This window comes from Podarcis muralis, chromosome 7 (genome assembly GCF_964188315.1).
Source record: "Podarcis muralis chromosome 7, rPodMur119.hap1.1, whole genome shotgun sequence".
In the NCBI taxonomy this organism is placed as follows: domain Eukaryota; kingdom Metazoa; phylum Chordata; class Lepidosauria; order Squamata; family Lacertidae; genus Podarcis; species Podarcis muralis.
This window is the reverse complement of record NC_135661.1, coordinates 39728272-39746707: the sequence shown is the minus strand read 5'-3', so window position 1 is coordinate 39746707 and position 18436 is coordinate 39728272. Positions and strand designations below refer to the sequence as shown.

Here is an 18436-nt window from a genome sequence, read left to right as displayed (position 1 = left end):
CTTGTTTTGAGATATACAGAGGCATTCTTGGATTTCCTTAGGAAAACAGATTACTTGTAATCAATCACATACCACATTTCTCTCAGTTGCAGTGGCCAATGACCCTGCAGGAATGGCTCTGTTATCGTATAGAAAAATGATCACTCTACCTATTATTGATTGGCCTTGACTATTCAGAATCCAGAGGCTTCCCTTTGTTGGCTTCAGAACGAAATTTTGCTTTCCTTTGGGGGGCGGGGAGAAACTATTTTCTTTTCTCTCTCTTTCTACATAAGGAAATAATTCTACGTTCTATCACAGTGCCAGTTTGACTGAATACATTAAGGGGAGAAAACCCTGTATTTTGCTAAATCCACAGAAATCCTGGGCGGATTGTTATTCAAACATGTGTAAGTGATGTTTTGTTTTTGAAACCACTGATGTTGGACTGCAAACAATAGTGCCATTTCGCAGAAGAAGAGTTATATGCATTGGTAAGAAGAGTTGTTACCTTTTTCTTCACATACATGGGGCTGTGTGGATTGTCCACACTTTGACCATGTCCGGATGATAATAGCTCAGCTCACGAAACTGGGATCTTCACAAGTCTTTGGCTGTGTGTCCCTGTCACCTCTTCCTTTGTGGAAGCTACAATTCAACTAGGAAGTTTCCAATTAACCAGATTCCTATGTCATTCGAACCAGAAAGCAAAGACTATTAGCACTGGTGGCTCATCAGCGGAGACAGAAGCAGTTGTGGCCTCCAGGGATGGGTGAAGTGGCAGTGATGAGGTCAGGACAGCTCTGAGTTGGTGACAGCAGCTTCCGCAAGCCAGAGGCCCCCCAACCTTGCTTCACCCTATTCCTGTCAAGCATGCCACCACCATAAAGTTACCACTGCCTCTGTGTCCCTGCACAAGCCGCTGCTGATTATCGTCTTCAGTACATGTGAAGGGCTTGAAACTCCAAACAATAAAAAAGGAGATGGGAAACACTAGTTAATCAGAGCCTTTGGGGTTGAATTGCCTGTGCCATGAAATGAGGAGCAAAGGGAGGGTGTATATGCAAGACCTAATCACCCCTGCTCTGAAAAACAACCACCACTACCTCCCTTGCATTCTCCTTTCACCCTTTACTGGGTGGACAATGGCACAAGACCCTTGAAATCTGAGTCCATATCAGCAGCTCCTAAAGCATTGCAAGATAGGAACTGTGGCTTGGGAAAAAAATGCACACTAAAACTCTGGCAATCTACCTTTTGTCCAGGGAATAACCTCTTGTGTAAACACAGAGTTTATTTATTCACACACACACACACACACACACACACACACACACACACACACACTTCAACCAACCAACCAACCAACCAACCAACCAACCAACCAACCAACCTCCTTTATTGGCATAGAAAGTTAAACACAGCAAGCACACTACAAACCAGCACTATTCAAGTTTAAACTGCGAAGTCTAGGTCTAGTTAAGCTTTGATAGTAATCACTGAATTTAATTCCATTCATCTGGGCTCTCCAGGTTCCTTTATTAAGTTGATATAAGGAAAGCAATAGCAAACCGTTGTAAATTGGAAGATGCAACACTGCCAACGATCTGAAGAAAAATAATCTAAATAAACCACATTTGGAAACCATAATAGCTGTCAGGGTCTCTCTGTTTACATGTTGGTGGCTGGGAATTATTATTCTTAACAAAGAGCAAAGTTCTGTAATTAACACAAATGTTTTTCACATCCCTACTGCAAGTGGGCTTCTGTCCATAGCTCCCTTTGCTGAGCGGAGGGGAGCGTTTAGAGCGCAGGGCAGCTTGGTGATAAGCACATGCTTGGCATGCAGAAGGCCCCAGGTTCAATCCCCGGCACTCTAGGTAGGACTAGGAATGGCCCCACCCAGTCTGAAATCCCAGAGAGCTGCTGCCAGGAAGAGTAGATAAAGGATATGGAAGTCATCTGAAGAAATACTGGACCTAGATTAAAGGTATAGGTAAAGGGACCCCTGACCATTAGGCCCAGTCATGGCCGACTCGGGTTGCGGCGCTCATCTCGCTTTACTGGCCGAGGGAGCCGGCGTACAGCTTCTGGGTCATGTGGCCAGCATGACTAAGCCGCTTCTGGCGAACCAGAGCAGCGCATGGAAATGCCGTTTACCTTCCCACCAGAGCAGTACCTATTTATCTACTTGCAGTTTGACGGGCTTTTGAACTGCTAGGTTGGCAGGAGCAGGGACCAAGCAACGGGAGCTCACCCCATCGCGGGGATTTGAAACGCCAACCTTCTGATTGGCAAGTCCTAGGCTCTGTGGTTTAACCCACAGCGCCACCCGTGTCCCATGGACCTAGATTAGGAGTGGTGAATTTGCAGCCCTCCAGGTGTTGTTGGGACTCCCAATTCCCATCAGCCCCAGCCAGCACAGCCAAAGGTCAGAGATGGGGGGAAGTTGCAGCCCAACATCTGGTGGGCACCAGGTTGGGGTAGACAGTGCAGGACAAGATGGAGCACTGGCTCACCTACCTACACATTATGTGCAGTACCCTTCAACCATCTTTAAGTAAAACATGCATTTGGGGATCCACTTCTTCTTACCATATACTTTTATAGTGCTGCTGCTGCTGCTGCTGTTGCAAACTGCCTTAGGGCCAAGCTATGACCCAGCTGGGAACTCCAACCCACCTGTCAAAGACCAGTGGTCTATAGTAGGAAAGGGGAGCTTGCTGCTCTCCAGATGTTGTTGGAGTCCATTGGTTCCAGCTCATACAGCAAATTATCGGGGTTGACGGAGGTTGTAGTCAAACATAACCACAATTCCTATTCCTGAAATGACTAGCAAAGGTTCTTCCAAGGATTCCAAAAGGGGTCTTTCCCAGCCCTATCAGGAGATGATAGAGACACAGCCTGCAATACTCTGCACACAAAACATGTATTCTACTACTGAACTATGGTCCTCCCTACAAATACAGTGGTACCTCAGGTTAAGTACTTAATTTGTTCCGGAGGTCCGTTCTTAACCTGAAACTGTTCTTAACCTGAAGCACCACTTTAGCTAATGGGGCCTCCTGCTACTGCCACGTCGCCGAAGCACAATTATTGTTCTCATCTTGAAGCAAAGTTCTTAACCCGAGGTACTATTTCTGGGTTAGTGGAGTCTGTAACCTGAAGCGTATGTAACCCGAGGTACCACTGTATGAGGCAACCAGTCAAGTTGTGCATTCACAGCAGTGCTGGTAGCAGTGGCAGAGAGAAGAAGTGTCATGGTGCATCTGCAGCAGCACAACCAGATGCCTTCATCTGCCCCAGCTGCAACAAAATATGTCTCTCCTGTATCAGTCACTACAGCCACAGCAAGCACTGTGACCTTCCAACAATTTGACTTCACCTCTCAAAGGTGTACTCCTGCATTGTCTCCTGAGACAGACAGATGCATGCCAACCAACCAACCAACCAACCAACCAACCAACCACTCAGCCACAATGCCCTGCAATATTTTTGCTCCAGGTGAATTTATGACTTTTACACTTCCAACTTCAGTTGGAAAAGGCTAAATGCCAAGTCTTAAATTGTACACAGCTGCTGCTTGAGGATTTCCCAGAGGTATCTGGATGGACACTGGAACAAGATGCTGGACTAGGTGGGCAAGTGGCCTGATGCAGCAGGCTCTTCTGACATTAGGTTAAAACTGCAGATGCCTAAGCAAAATGAGAATTAACAACTTCCCAATTTTACCATCTAGTACAGCCTAAAAGGTTTATTTCAGAAAATAGTGTCCAACTAAGTTCTACTCACAGTAGACTCATAGAAATTAATGAACCTAAGTTAATCATGTTTATCAGTTTCAACGAGTCTAGGACTAACTTTGGACACAACCCATTCCTGTTAATCGGTGTGTGGAAAGCAGTTTTTTTATGGCATAGGTTGCAATCCTACCCCCCACTCCATCTTGTTTGGAAATAAACCCCTATGAATTCAATGGGATTTACTTCAGGATTAGGATTGCAGCTTTAGTTACCGGATGGCACAGGATCCAGAAGTCTCCTATTTCTGTTGTGTTTGTATTTGAGGACAATAAAGTCCTTGTCTGGATTACTGGCTGGTGTGTCCTTTAAGTTTTCCATGAAACTCAGTTACACTACAGAACCTCAACAAATGGTGTTGTGTGTGTGTGTGTGAGGCTTCATGTTCACTTCTTTATAAGGAAGTGATTTTGTTTTGGGTTGCAAAATATTAGGTGAATAATGCAAACCTCCTGCTTAAATGCCGCAACTCCAATTCTGAAAAGCCACTTTATTAATCTTGGTGTTGAATCTAGCTGTTTTAAATTACTGTAAAGTATAACAAGAAGTCTTAATGACAATATAGTTGTGGGGGGCCAAAGAACACTGGGAAATATGGGCCAAGAAATGAACTAAGAAGCAGCGCAAGTGAGAACACAAACATGTGCCTGTTGACTGGGAATGGAAAGGGGGCTAAGGAATGTCACCATCTGTGGTTTCTAGAACATTCCATGGGATTAAATTGTTGTGAGAACTTGCCAAATGTATTCCTTGGAGATGGTCCTCCCCTAAAATTTGGAAATGAGGAGGACGGGAATTTGATGGCAGAATTTGGAGATTTCTGTGGTCAAAAATTTATATATTCTGATGGCTTCTCGATGTACATCAACAAATTAATATTGTATGGCTGCCATTTCAAAGCCTCCTCAAGGTGAAGGGGTGTATCTGAAGCCATTAGAGCACAGATGGTTCAAACTATATGCAGATATTCATAGTTGTGCTTTTTCTTTTTGCATTTTGTCTGGCTTTTTTTTTGCGCTGTTGAACTGTAATGAATTGTCTCATAATCTATTCCATCTTCTTGCCATTAGCAGGCTCTGAATGTTCACAAATAGGAGCAAAGAACTCATTTTCCAGAGCTTTAATCACACAAAGAGGGAATGCCTAATTCTGTAAATGAAATGGCCTGTGATCACTGAAGCAGAGATTTAATATATCACGGCAAATTAGGTAGATTTTAATAAATTACTTATCTTTCTGAATACTTTACATATGCTTACGAAATAAATATAGCCTGTTTTTTTGTAAACGGCAAAGGGCCCCCTTTACCTATAAAATCCCGTTTAAAATACACTAAAAAGATATTCAGAAATAGAAAAAGCATAAGCTATTCCAAATGAATCTTATCTAGAAACTTCTATCTTTTTTGAGGGGCTGATCCACGGCTCAATTAAAAAAAAATCAATTAAATCCTTCATCAGCATTGGTTGAAACCTGGAAAATTGAGTTTCCAGGCTGTTTTCAATCGTTGTTTATCAGGATACAACTATTTGTTATTCATGTTTTATATAAGTTTTAATTGTGGTGGTGGTGGGGGTGAGGGTGAGAAGGGAACCAAAGGCCCAGCCTGGAGCGTAAGATAATCTGATCGATTCTTTTATGGTTTCATCTTGCACTTTGATAGCTATTAGTTGAAATATGTAAATCTCTTTTTCCTGCAGATGAAAAACAAAACAAAACAAAAAAGGGAGGTTTACGCAATCCTCTCCCTTCAAAAAACTTGATAATCACAAACAACTGATTATAATGTTAGCAGAAGGGCAAAAGTTGTGTGTTTCTTTTTATAAAAGCTTGCAGTAATTTAATAAGTCTTGGGACCAGTCTCCTTCTTTATATTTAATTGATAGAAACGGCATGCATCAAAGAAAACGCATACTGAGATTTAATGTGCATAAAATGGATATTAGCATTTTAAAGAGGCAGATTAACACATTAATCCAAGTAATTTTCATATATTGCTTCTAATAAAAGCTTCACAGTATAAAATCCTTAATGAGGCTAATCGCAGGCATTCCATTTAGTGGGGTGATTAGGGATAACATAAAAGTATTTTTAATCAGTTTTCTAAGGCTTAAGGTTTTTTTTATTTTATTAAAAATTAAAAATTTGACTTGCATTTTTATTACTGTTTTATGTTAAGGCAAACATCATGTTGAAAATGCAAATAAAGCACATCATTCAATCATGTAGGTATTAATTATTTACAAGCTGGTGTCCATTGTGGGGTAGGGGCTGTAGCCTTAAGGGTGTGTGTTGGGGAGGGAAATGTATAAAAAGGAAAATCCAAACAGACAGGAAAATATACAAAGTTTACAGCTGCAAATTGTGCATCCTTCACATATAAATTATACATTAAATATTCTGTAGCATCTCTCTCTCTCTCTTCCTAGATCTAGCCTGTGCGTTGGTTATGCGGGGAGAAAGCACATCTGTCGACACAGGCTCTCATTTTCAGACCTCCTCATAGACTGAGCGCAGAGCATGGAGGGCTTCTACTGTTACTTTGAGCTTCCCAATTACCGCTCCACCATCTGGTGAATCAAAAACTGGAAAAGAAGCAGAGAGGGAAAGCAATGTCAATAGCAAGTTCACAGACCCTCGCATTCCACACCTTTGAAGAGCTTCAACATCGGTTGCGGAAATGCAAAGGTCCTTCATTCACACGCACAAAGAGATTGGGTGTGTGTGTGTTGTAGTAACAGAACTCTTGGCCATTTCAAGTAAGCGCATCTGAGAACCGCAGCCAATTGCTCTTTTGAGACCATGAGCTAACCACATCTCCAGCTGTGGAGCATACGTTTAACACAGGCAGAACGAGATAAGAGTTGTGGAAAGTCCTGGGTTCTCGCCAACTACAAACACATAGGTGAAGGACCACTGCCATCACCTTCTTATGGTGGAGGAAGATGAAACCTGCTCTCCTGCACAAGAGTGAGCTCTTCCTAGGTAGATTACACTACATTAAAAAAAGACATTCCAAACTGGCTGCACATGGTCTAATAGGTTAATGACTGTCCAAGATTTACCTTATCATCCTGGGAATTTAGGGTGGCTGTAACAATCTTGATGTAATAAACCATGGTTTATTGGACTAAGAAGGAGCCTTATGTCTGCATCCTCCAACCTTATCCTTTCCCTCCACCCACAGCTCAGTACTTCCATTGCTGTTTATTAAACCAGTTTCCCAGCGTATCCAAAACGGAAAACTGCCTTAATTTTTGTTTACAATCCAGAATATGAAAGCTGGATCTTCTAAAACACATGTCCTCAATCACACAGAAAACCAGCATGGTGCAGAGAGATCCACGTTCAAGTTTCTACATCGCTTCACTGGGTAAAACAGGCCCAGTCACTCATCTCCCAGCCCTAACCTAACTGACCTGTTGCAAAGATATGGACAAAATCCAGGATAAACAACCAAAACAAAAATCTAGTTGTGACCTAAGATTACCAGTTCAAGAACAAATGCTTGATGTCTGGTTCAGAAGAATGTACCTACGTTGTAAGGGAGATGGTGGGTTCAGTCTTATTTTAGGAATTGCAGTAAACTCCTCCCAAACACCATCAGCTGCTAATACACCCTTTATAACTATATTTCACTTCTGAGGTCTGGAATAGCACTCCAAGAACTGCCACAATCCAAAATCCACTTTTATAAAAATATTTATCTGGGCCAGCTCTATCATTAGGTAGAGTGGCTGCCTCAGTCAGCAGGTGATGAGGGGTGATGAGAGTTGTGTGTGTCACATGGCCTCTGCTCAGGGGTGGTGGGGAACACTCTGCAGTGGCTGCGTTTTGTACATGGAATGGAGAAGGGGGAAGTGCTATTTTGTCCTTTGTTTCAGACAACAAAATGACTTGGGTCTTCTTTGCTATCTCTCTTTCTATAGGACTACCTGATAAAAATTCCACCTCTCCAAGCGGGAGGTGGGTGGAAGCCCAAACAAACCTGGGAAAGATTTGGGAACTGAGGGTTATAGCCAGTGCTACTCAGAGGAGACTCACAGAAGTAGATGAACCTGAATAACTTAGGTTCATTAATGTCTGTTGGTCTCCTCTAAGTAGAACTAGCATTGGATACAACCCTCAGAGCTGTGAGAAAGCAAAACTAAAGAAAAAATGCCCTCAAACTCACTGTTGATGTCTTGGTCAATGACGTCTTGCCCTTTCCGAAATATCTCCATTAGACTGACGTATGCAAAGCCAATATCTTCACACTCAAGATCTTGCTCATCCTCTGGAGGGTCACTTACTACTGTAAATCGTATGCTGAGAAGGGGAAAAAAAAGGGGGGGAGGCAATGAACTCAAATATTTATTTTTGGTATTTCAGTTTTAACTTCCATTGGAGAATCTCAGGGTCAATTACAAATTATTCACACTTTTAAGAACTGGGTGCTTTAATTTTAAAGAGAAAGCAGCCACAGGGCCCCAATCCACCAGTTTCCTGCCAGAAATTGCTGCCTGTGGCTATTTCCTACTCAGAGTGCCATTTGCAGTAAATAGCACATTTGGGGGCAATTGTCAGCCCAAGGTGTGTATGGCCTTTTCAGAAGGAAACTAGGCTGCAGTCTCATTTTGAGATCATTGTGCACGGCTTTAGACCAGCTTCCTATGTCCCTGCTCTGTTCCTCCTGTTCTATAAGGGCTACAACACTGTTGAGAGGTTCCCAACACACTGAGTGAGGGGTCAGGATGCAAAGAGCATAGGAATATAGGAATCTGCCTAATATAGAGTCAGACCATTGGGCCCGTCTAGTTCAGTATGGTCTACAGTGGCTGGAAATGGTTCTCCAGGGTTTCAGACAAGGATGTTTTCAAGCCTTACCTGGAGATGCTGGGGACTGAACCTGGGACCTTCTGTATGCAAAGTAAAAGCTATAACCATTGAGCAACATTCCCAAAGCATATGCTTATGTATATGCTCAAGGCAGCTTCGGGATTTGTGTTTCTAAAGCACCCGCCGCCCCACTCCTCTGCTGAATGACAAACCATCACTCAAGGGAGTTTCAAAAGCAGCTGATGATGCAATATTGTGTTGGTGTGGGTGAAACGGATATAGAAGCAAAAAATCCCACTTGGCTCCCTAAAGGCCTTGGACAAACTTCCAAGTAGCTCTTTGAATCCTGTCCTGGGGCTCCAGTTCCCAGTACTGTCCAATGGATTCAGAGGTCTGCAGCTGATGGTGAGGATGCAAGGAGCTGCAGATTTGAAGGTCAAGATGAGCAGTTTGACATGCTGCGTGGCAAATGTTTTCTTTTTTTTTTTTAAGAAACCCTGAGTGTCAAGCCCCTTTTGTGACAGGCCACATGGTTCAGTTGTTCAAAGAGCAAAAATCAGGGACACAGCCAGTGCCTGTGGTGGCCGCAGTGCCATTCTTTCACCAGAAAGTTCACAGGAAACAACAACAACAACAACAACAACTACTACTACTACTACTACTATGTGGCCTTCCAAGAACATGCAACAAGGTTAAGCTGCAGAAAATATGACATCGTGAGTCCTGGCTTTAAATGTATTTTTTAAAAAAAATATGTACACAAGAAGACAGCTTTCCCTCTGTATCTGTATTGTTCTCTCTTTCTCGCTCTCAAAAAAACCACACCACAAAAACCTTTTGTCAGCAAGAGAAGATCCCACGATCCCGTTAAACAGAGCTTTCAAACACATATGTAAAATATATGAGAATGTCCTCTAGCTGTATGCATTCCTCATAGCGTAAAGTATCTTAGTCACAATGCTAAGACGTGGTGTAAGTTCTGCCAATAAAATTATCCACTTAAGTACAAAGAATTGGAACGAACTGTCCTTTGGAATGCGACACTCGCTTAAGTCAGGATACAAAATAAAACTAAGATACTATTTGGGGGAAATTTAAAAGTACAATATCCTTTAAGGAGCAGACAAATAGCCTACTTCCCACTACTTCCCCCTGCTATGTTCGCCTGCGTTTGTTTACTTGAAAACACGGAATAGTACAAACCATAGAGACACATGTAACTCATTAACTTTCCCTGGCACCTTCATCAATGCCACAATCAGGAGGTCTAGCCAGACCACAGAATGTTGGCTTTGTAGACAGTCAAAGTATGCTGCGTATGTCAAGAAATGACATCTATGAAAACATCAACGTCAGTGAGAATTAATCCCACTGTTGATATTGTAGATACTGCTTTAGAAAACACATTCGCTTCTAAAAGATCAAAATGGGAATGGTAAGGGGAAGCACCTTCCTACATAAGATAGGACTGAAGCCAAATCTTGCTTTCATTTCATGAAATGTTAGTGGGTTAAAGTGGGGTTATACTATTGATCGAACCCTATTCTGTGAGATTTGTTGTGAGTGTGCTTGTTATCTGTGTTAGCTGCTCCAACAAAACTGGCATCTCATTCCTTTCCCCATCATTTTACCCTTCTAGGCTTAAAGAAACTCTTGCTGCCTTAAAGGCCCCCAGATGTTAAACTGGTTAAATTAATTTTTTTTTTTTTAGGATACAATCCTATTTGTCAGGTGAAAGTTCCCTGTACTCAGTGGGGCTTACTTCACAGTAGAGAGGTACAGGGTTTGCACTGTAACTTGATTAATCTGTGGGAAGAGCCTTTAAACCAGGGATGGCAAACCTCCTCTAGATGCTGTTCACCTAAAACTCCCATAATTCCTATTGGCTGGGGCAGATGAGAGCTGTAGTTGAATAACATCTGAAGTGCCACAGGTTAGCCATCCCAGATTTAAATCAAAGGGTTTGAAAGATAAAATCTGGGTGGTTTGGTTCTGATGTACGCTTCTTATCATCTTACTAAAACTCTGCATTTATAGGACACATTTCAAGAGTTCCAAATTTTCTGCACTCCTTTCAAACAGGTAATAAAGGTAAAGGTACCCCTGCCCGTACGGGCCAGTCTTGACAGACTCTAGGGTTGTGCGCCCATCTCACTCAAGAGGCCGGGGGCCAGCGCTGTCCGGAGACACTTCCAGGTCACGTGGCCAGCGTGACATCGCTGCTCTGGCGAGCCAGAGCCGCACACGGAAACACCGTTTACCTTCCCGCTAGTAAGCGGTCCCTATTTATCTATTTGCACCCGGGAGTGCTTTCGAACTGCTAGGTTGGCAGGCGCTGGGACCGAACAACGGGAGCGCACCCCGCTGCGGGGATTCGAACCGCCGACCTTTCGATCGGCAAGCCCTAGGCGCTGAGGCTTTTACCCACAGCGCCACCCGCGTCAAACAGGTGATAGACCAATATTATTACAGTCCCCCTTGCCCCTACTGCTGAGAGACAGAGGAGGGGAGGCCTTTGGAAAAGTATGGGTATAGTGTTCAAGTTATGCAATTTTAGTCCTAATTTCCGTTATCACTGATTTAGCCTATCGCTATAGCTAGACCATGTGCAGCCAATTTGGAATGATATTTTTATCCTGGGTCCTTTGGTTTCCTAAACTTTAAAGTTTAGTTCCTGTTTCAAATGGGGAAAAAAGTTCTGGTACTATTATTATTATTATATAAGGCATTGTGATAGGAAACATGTGCCGAGGGAGCAATACGCCAACTTCAAAATGTGCTGCGTCTGTGCATTCGAGGGCTGCATCTCCCTTCCTGATGGCCCAACTTCTAAAAGGTGGAACGAGAGTGAGGAGGCTTTATGGATGAGCCTGCCCAGACGGCAAGGCTGGCTTCAGATGTTCTGGAGGTGGGATGGTAACTTCTGAAAAACGCTTCCATGTGGCGGAAGCCTTTTGCGGATACCGTAGCAGATGCAGATGGCTTTTGTGTGGACGTGTTCAGCCACGTGCTGAGCTGCCATACTAATTCCCCACAGAAGGAGACATCCTTGCTTGACACGCAAGTAATCCACATGGAAAGCTGGTTGCGCCAGTCATGGCATTATGGTAATTATGATGCCACAGCAGGGCATGAATTGCTATTTTACTGCCGATGCTCCACACTTTTGAAATGCACACGGAACAGTACCTTTAACCGCAAGGGTCAAAAACCAGATTTCTAGGACGAGGTAGGGATTTCAAAATGAATGACTAAATGCAACTGAACAAGAAAGTGAGCATCTTGTTTGCAATGAGGGCAAGGTACAGATTTATATGGTTTGGGGCAGAATCTACTCATGAGACCTCATTTGAAGTACGGTGTCCATTTCTGGCCACCGTAAGGCAAGAGCTGATAAGCACAACCTATGATGACTCAGACTACTCAGCCACCCAGCCTAGTACTGTGTATTCTGATTGGCAGGAGCTTGCCAAGGTCTTGCTCAGAGAAGGTACATGATATCCTTTTAACTGGAGAGGCCAGAGATTGAACATGAATATGCATGCAAAGCAGACGCTCTGCTACTGAGCTATATAATTCAAGAAGGACAATCACAAGAGAGTGATGAAGCATCTCCAACAAGACAGATTGGATCAAGAAAGAGGCATCTAGTTCCTTCAACCTAATTCTAGATGGTAAAAAGCAGCGTTTGAAGCATGGCGATGGAATATGTACACCAATTCCACATAATTAAGATGTCAGCAGTAAGGGAAACATGTTTCTAGTGAGCCTGCTATAAAGCAGGAGTGGATCTGAATGACAAGTTAGCACACTGCATTTTGAAATTATATATAATCTGATTTTATTTTTTCAAAAAAAATTATTTTAAGAGATTATACCTTGCCCTTCAAAATGTAACACAGGACAGAGTATAATTGTGGGCATGTGTAGGAATTAAACCAACACATGCCCACAATTATGTGCACTGGATTCCTACTGAAATAAATGAGACTTGAGCATTACCAACTGCTGGTTGTGACATGAGGTGAATGGTTGAGCAATGGTATTTGCTTCCTGAGGAATCTGTGGACTTTCCCTGGAGTCTTTGAAGGTGAGGGAAGAGGAGAATCATTTCAGAACACAAGGAAAAGTTTATCTATCTTGCGTTCATGCATGGGCTTTCGAAAGATTTCAGTGGGAAAGGATTTAATCTTCTACCCTTGGAATGACATGGACTTAACCTTGCACAATGATTGTACAGAGGCAGCATGCCAATGTTTGTGGAATTTCAACATTTGAGCGAAAGATCCTGCTTAGTCACTGGACTCAAATTAGCCCTGTGAAACAACGATCGGGACACAGAATATAGCACTATTGGGAAATCTGTAACTTTATTTGGAGTTCTGCTCGCACCAGCATGTTATCCATCTTACTAATGTATGCAGTAAATCTGGAAGTCCTTTCCTTGTTTGCAGAAATGAAAAAAAGAGAAGAAAAATCTTTCTGAACTTCAAAGTGCTTTAGATGTGATACATGCCTGCTCTTAAGGGATCACTTTATGGCACTTCCTGTCGGATTCCATTAAAAAATTGTGCACCAGCCAACATATGAAGCTCAATTTTAAAGTAAAATGGAGAAAACAAAGACTACCGTCTTATGGCCAAGTACTACCCTCAGGTCTGCACTGCTTATCTGTCTATATACGGATAACTTAAGTGTGCGAAAGGCTGACTGGGAACCCTTCTACCTGAACCAGCAGCTATTCTAAACCACAATCAAAACGGCATGGATCAATTACTCCTCTACAAGGAGAATGACTGTCCTGTTGGAGGGGGGGAAAGGGTACACATTGTACTTGTTGTTCTTTTCTGGGGTTTTTTTTGGGGGGGAATGAAAATTATAAATAATAAATAAAATTCAGGTGCTACTATGTGACAACATCATGTACCCTTGAAAGAAACATGTAGCATTTATCACATGGAAATACAAAATTGTGAAGTTGAAGGGCATCTGACCCATTCAGCTGCAAAATTTACCTTCCGGGGCTGGGCTCTGATCCTTGAAGCATGGCCTTGAGGAAATCGCGCTTCACTTTGTTGTTTGCCTGGTCCACATGTATCACTGAAAAACGCAAGAGGAAATGGCAATGGCTGCAATTACTTGCAACGAAAGAAATGAACACAATTTGCTTTGCTAGTTTGGTATCCAACCACTATGAAATTTCAGTGGTATAAATTCTCACTACATGGGAACATGCCTGTATTCAAATATTCCTTCAGCCAATGTCCATGATGAACAGTTCCTGTTTATGGCTTACATGACTGTACATTACGATGCCGTATGATTCTATTTTATTTCTCTTTCATTCGGGACAACTCTGAAGGATCACAGCTGAGTTGGGGAGCACAAGCCCCCTCCCCGGTTCATTGGGCTGGGAAAGCCCCCTTAACCTAGTCTTCCCCAACCTTGAGTCCTCATATGTTTTTGGACTATTACTCCCATCATCTTTGCCTGTTGGTCATGCTGGCTGGGAATGATGTTGGGTTGTAGTCCAACATCTGGAGGCCCAAGACTGGGGAAGGTTGCCTTAACCCAAGGTTTTAAGTAAGAGAGCTCATTTCAGCTGGAGCACATTGTACCAAAAGTTTAAATGTACCAAAGGTCTGCTTCTGTATAAGATGTTACCATATGCATCCTTTAATGAGGGTAAGTAAATCCTTTTACTGTACTCAAATTTCTCCCCCTCACACTGAAGGGAAGGATTGTGGGATAGTTCTTAATGCCCTGCTTTGAGGAACAGAATTAAAAACCAGAATCCACTAAACTGCAAATTTTATAAATAAGAAAGTGTAGTGTAGATGAACAGAAAGAAGACATAATGCTACATAATCCAGAGAAGTATCTACTTTTAGAAAAGGAAAGCAAAATGTAGAAATACCTGTGGGATTAGAATCCTTATGTCTGAGGGCCCTTATAATGATTTTGTTGAGTCTTAAATACATTTAACTGCTCAACTGTGCATATCACAGAGTTGGTTGAAATGTGGTAAAGAGGGGGATTCCCCCCCCGTCCACATCTAATAAATATTTAATGCTTGTAACCATAGGCTACTGCAAATACAGCAAAATCCCTATCAGCATGGACATAAAACATAGATAAATATACTCTCTGTTCAAAATGTACCGTATTTTTCGCACCATAGAACACACTTTTCCCCCTTCAAAAATGAAGGGGGAATGTGTGTGCGTCCTATGGAGCGAAGACAGCATAGCCCCGCGACCCTCTGCCGGCTAGAGAGGTGACGCGCGGCTATGGCAGGAGCCTCTATAGCCGCGCGCCACCTCTTCAGCCGGGAGAGCACGCTCGGGGCTAAAGAAGCCCTGCTTACGCCGCTTCCAAGGTAGCTGCCTGAAGGCGTCTGAACGCACCTTAAACGGCACCTTGTTTTAGAGGGGGAAAACAAGAGGGGGAAAATTCTCCCCCTCTCTGCACAGCGCCTCCTGCCGCTTCGCTGAAGGGGCGCTGGGCAGAGAGGGAGAGAATTTTTTTCCCTTGTTCTCCCCCCTCTAAAACAAGGTGCGTCCTATTGTCCAGTGCGTCCTATGGTGCGAAAAATACGGTAATCAAAATTAAAATAAACTTAAAATTTTCTAGGATTACTCATAGATTTAACTGGCTCAAATTTTCAAGCCACCTTCTACAAAGCACTGGTGTTTGGTTCAAGATTTGCAGCTGGATTGTCTTTGCAGCAATTGGAAACAGTGAAACTTGAAAGGATATATACTCACATTCATCAGAAAGTAAGTCAGTTACTATTACCTGAATTGCTCACCTATCTCCACACACTCAGTGACACAAGATAACCATATATATTTTTCTGCAACAGGTGTACGGTAGGCAGTGCAATAAATAATGTACTATAGCAACCATTTCCATTTGTTTATTATCTGTTTCCTGAAGCACTCTTGATGCAAGGCACTGAGTGTAAGACACTGGCTCCCACATTTGAGTTGGCTTGTCTTTGAAGACATTCTCCAATGGTCCTGTTCTGAGTGGCCCACCTTTTGAAGCAGGGCAGGTGGGTTCCACTGTTGCTCCCCAGCAAGTGGTATTAGGAGAAACACTGTCCTTGAACTACAGGGAAGCACATTGATCTAAATGTAAGGAAGCAGTTCCTAACTGCGCGATTAGAGGTGGTGTCCATTGCTGCCCTCTGATAGATTTCAGGTTTGTCCTCCAAGTTTAGTCCAGATAATATTGTACTTTGTGGGGAAACAAGGCCGATCCGGGCATTGAAGTCGCCTCCCAAGACAAGCCGAGGGTTGGGTGACAGAGAGTCTATACTTTCGAGTGGTTGGTCAAGTTTTTCCCAATATGATCTCAGTTCCCCACAAGACTTTACTGGAGGTATGTATACGCAGATGCAATAAATATTTCTCAGGAGACTATCAGAAAGGGACAACACTAAAAAATTAGGGGTGGTCAACGAGGGACATTTTGAATTGATACATTAAGAGAGGTTGACACCAGCACTGCCAGCCCCCTGCTAGGCCTTCCATACTTTACAGTTTTAAGAGCTGGTTCAGTGTAACTTGTAAAACCCTGGACTTCCTAACTGTAAATATAGAACATGGAACAGGAAGCACAGGAAGGCAGTGGAAATGCCCCCCTTTTTTGCATAGGGGGCACCTCTTTGGGGCACAAACATAAGAAACTGGTTCAACTAATGGGTCCAACTAGCAGAAGCCCACACAATGACTTTTGCTAGTGCAACAGGGCTTCCCACCTCATCTGCCCCAATTGGCTCAGTGGTGGCATGAGAGAAATTCTAGAATAGCACCTGGAGGGGAGATCCTTCCATCAGGCAGGCAGAAATGTTTGCACTGACAGAGCAATCTTATTAATGCTATGTTGAATTCCTCCCAAACATTTACAAGACATCTGCTGGCTATTGGACTCGCAGCTGTCCAAGGCAGCGCAGGTCAATTCTGCGTCCAGGGCAGCTGTCTACCAGCTCCATCTGGTACGCAGGCTGAGACCTACCTGCCTGTGGACTGTCTCGCCGGAGTGGTGCATGCTCTAATTATCTCCTGCTTGGACTACTGCAATGCGCTCTCTGTGGGGCTACCTTTGAAGGTGACCTGGAAACTACAACTAATCCAGAATGCGGCAGCTAGACTGTTGACTGGGAGCGGCTGCGGGGACCATATAACACCAGTCCTAAAGGATATTCACTGACTCCCAGTAGATTTCCAAGCACAATTCAAAGTGTTGGTGCTGACCTTTAAAGCCCTAAATGGCCTCGGCCAAGTATACCTGAAGGAGTGTCTCCACCCCCCTCATTCAGCCCGGACACTGAGGTCCAGTGCCGAGGGTCTTTTGGCGGTTCCCTCACTGCGAGAAGCAGTTACAGGGCCTTCTTGGTAGTGGCGCCCACCCTGTGGAACACCCTCCCATCAGATATCAAAGAAATAAACAACTATCTGACATTTAGAAGATATCTGAAGGCAACCCTGTTTAGGGAAGTTTTTAATAACTGATGTTTTAATGTATTTTTAGCCTTTTGTTGGAAGCTGCCCAGAGTGGCTGTGGAAACCTAGCCGGATGGGAGGGGTAGAAATAAATAATAATAATAGCAATTATCATTATCATCATCATCATCATTAATGTGATGGCTAATGGAACAGGGCTGGCTTAGCCTAAAAGGATCCATGCAGATTCCACCCCACTAATCCAATCCAGAACCATGCATGCATGCAGATACACAGATCAAATTCTTGTGCGTGCTAGCTTGTTTCTTAATTGCAATTCAGCTGCATGTAATGACGCACTCCCTCTCAAAATGAATGGGAAAGCTTTTTGGGGTAAAAGCAGGAGGGGACATTCTGTGCGTTCAACTGGAGTACACAGATCTGCAACAGACTGCTGGATGGAGCACATCTCTTTTATTTATTTAAAACATTTATCGCCCACCTTTCCTAAAAATTCAATGCAGTTAAAAAATAAATATACAAATACAGCAAGAGCAATAAACCAAATGGTGCGGTACAAAATAGAAATACTGGGAGAATTAATCTGAGGCATTCCCTTAATTGCCTACATATCCAGTTAACTCTTTGTTTAAATTTGCCTTGTAAAAGGAATGCAAAAATAAATAAATAGCTTTTAAAATACCAGCTTGTGAAATTAGCTGTGAGAACAGAAGACATGTGAAAAGTTAACCTATGGTACGTTATGTTATGGGAACTTGTGTAACACTATTTTTAAAAGGGATAATTTGAGGAGTGGGGGAAGAGAACCTGGTGGGGGAAGAACTAACTGCCTCTTTCCATGCTTCCTAAGGAAAATCAACAATGAAAGCCGGAATGGAAGTCGGAACAGTCATGTGATCCAATTGTCATATTGCTGGCAGGTTTATGCTCACACTGTCAGAAGAGATACAGGCAGCATCTAAGAATGCCACACAGTTGTCATTTCCTGTTAATGGCCCTGGCAGTCACGACTGTGAAAGCCAGTGGCTTTTATTGCTTCGCAATGGAGGGGATTTACGGTGGTTTCTTTCTTTCGCCCAGTGAAAGTCAGTGATAGCGATAATGTATGGCAGAGCGCTTGTCCTTTCTGACAGCCCCAGTAATTTAATCCCCCTCTCCTGCCAGAACAGGCAATAAGAAAGACTTCTAGACCAGCAGAGTGGGGAAAGCTACAGCCTGACATTCATCTCTTTATATCCCAAATAAAATAATAAAAAACAAAAACCCTTCAGTCAGGTTACGAATGTGGACACCAGTTTGGAGCATCTTCCAATATCACAGGCACATACACGAAGTCACAAATTTAAGCATTAAGACAAATTTTTATGA

The 18436-nt window shown here is 43.1% G+C and overlaps 1 protein-coding gene across 4 annotated transcripts in view; it reads right to left on the bottom strand.

The window, feature by feature from the left end:
• Nucleotides 1-5634: 5634 nt before the first annotated feature.
• RPGRIP1L (RPGRIP1 like) overlaps nt 5635-18436 on the bottom strand; it is a 77416-nt gene continuing 64614 nt past the window's right edge. For 3 of the 4 annotated variants that reach the window (XM_077931548.1, XM_077931551.1, XM_077931550.1), the window contains 3 exons: nt 13613-13697; nt 7954-8087; nt 5635-6364 (listed from right to left, as the gene is read on the bottom strand). In XM_077931548.1, coding sequence (XP_077787674.1) covers nt 6270-6364; nt 7954-8087; nt 13613-13697 — 314 coding nt within the window. In that variant the 3' untranslated portion in view covers nt 5635-6269. The remainder of the gene's footprint in view (nt 6365-7953; nt 8088-13612; nt 13698-18436) is intronic. The other variant, XM_077931549.1, reaches the window with a different exon arrangement.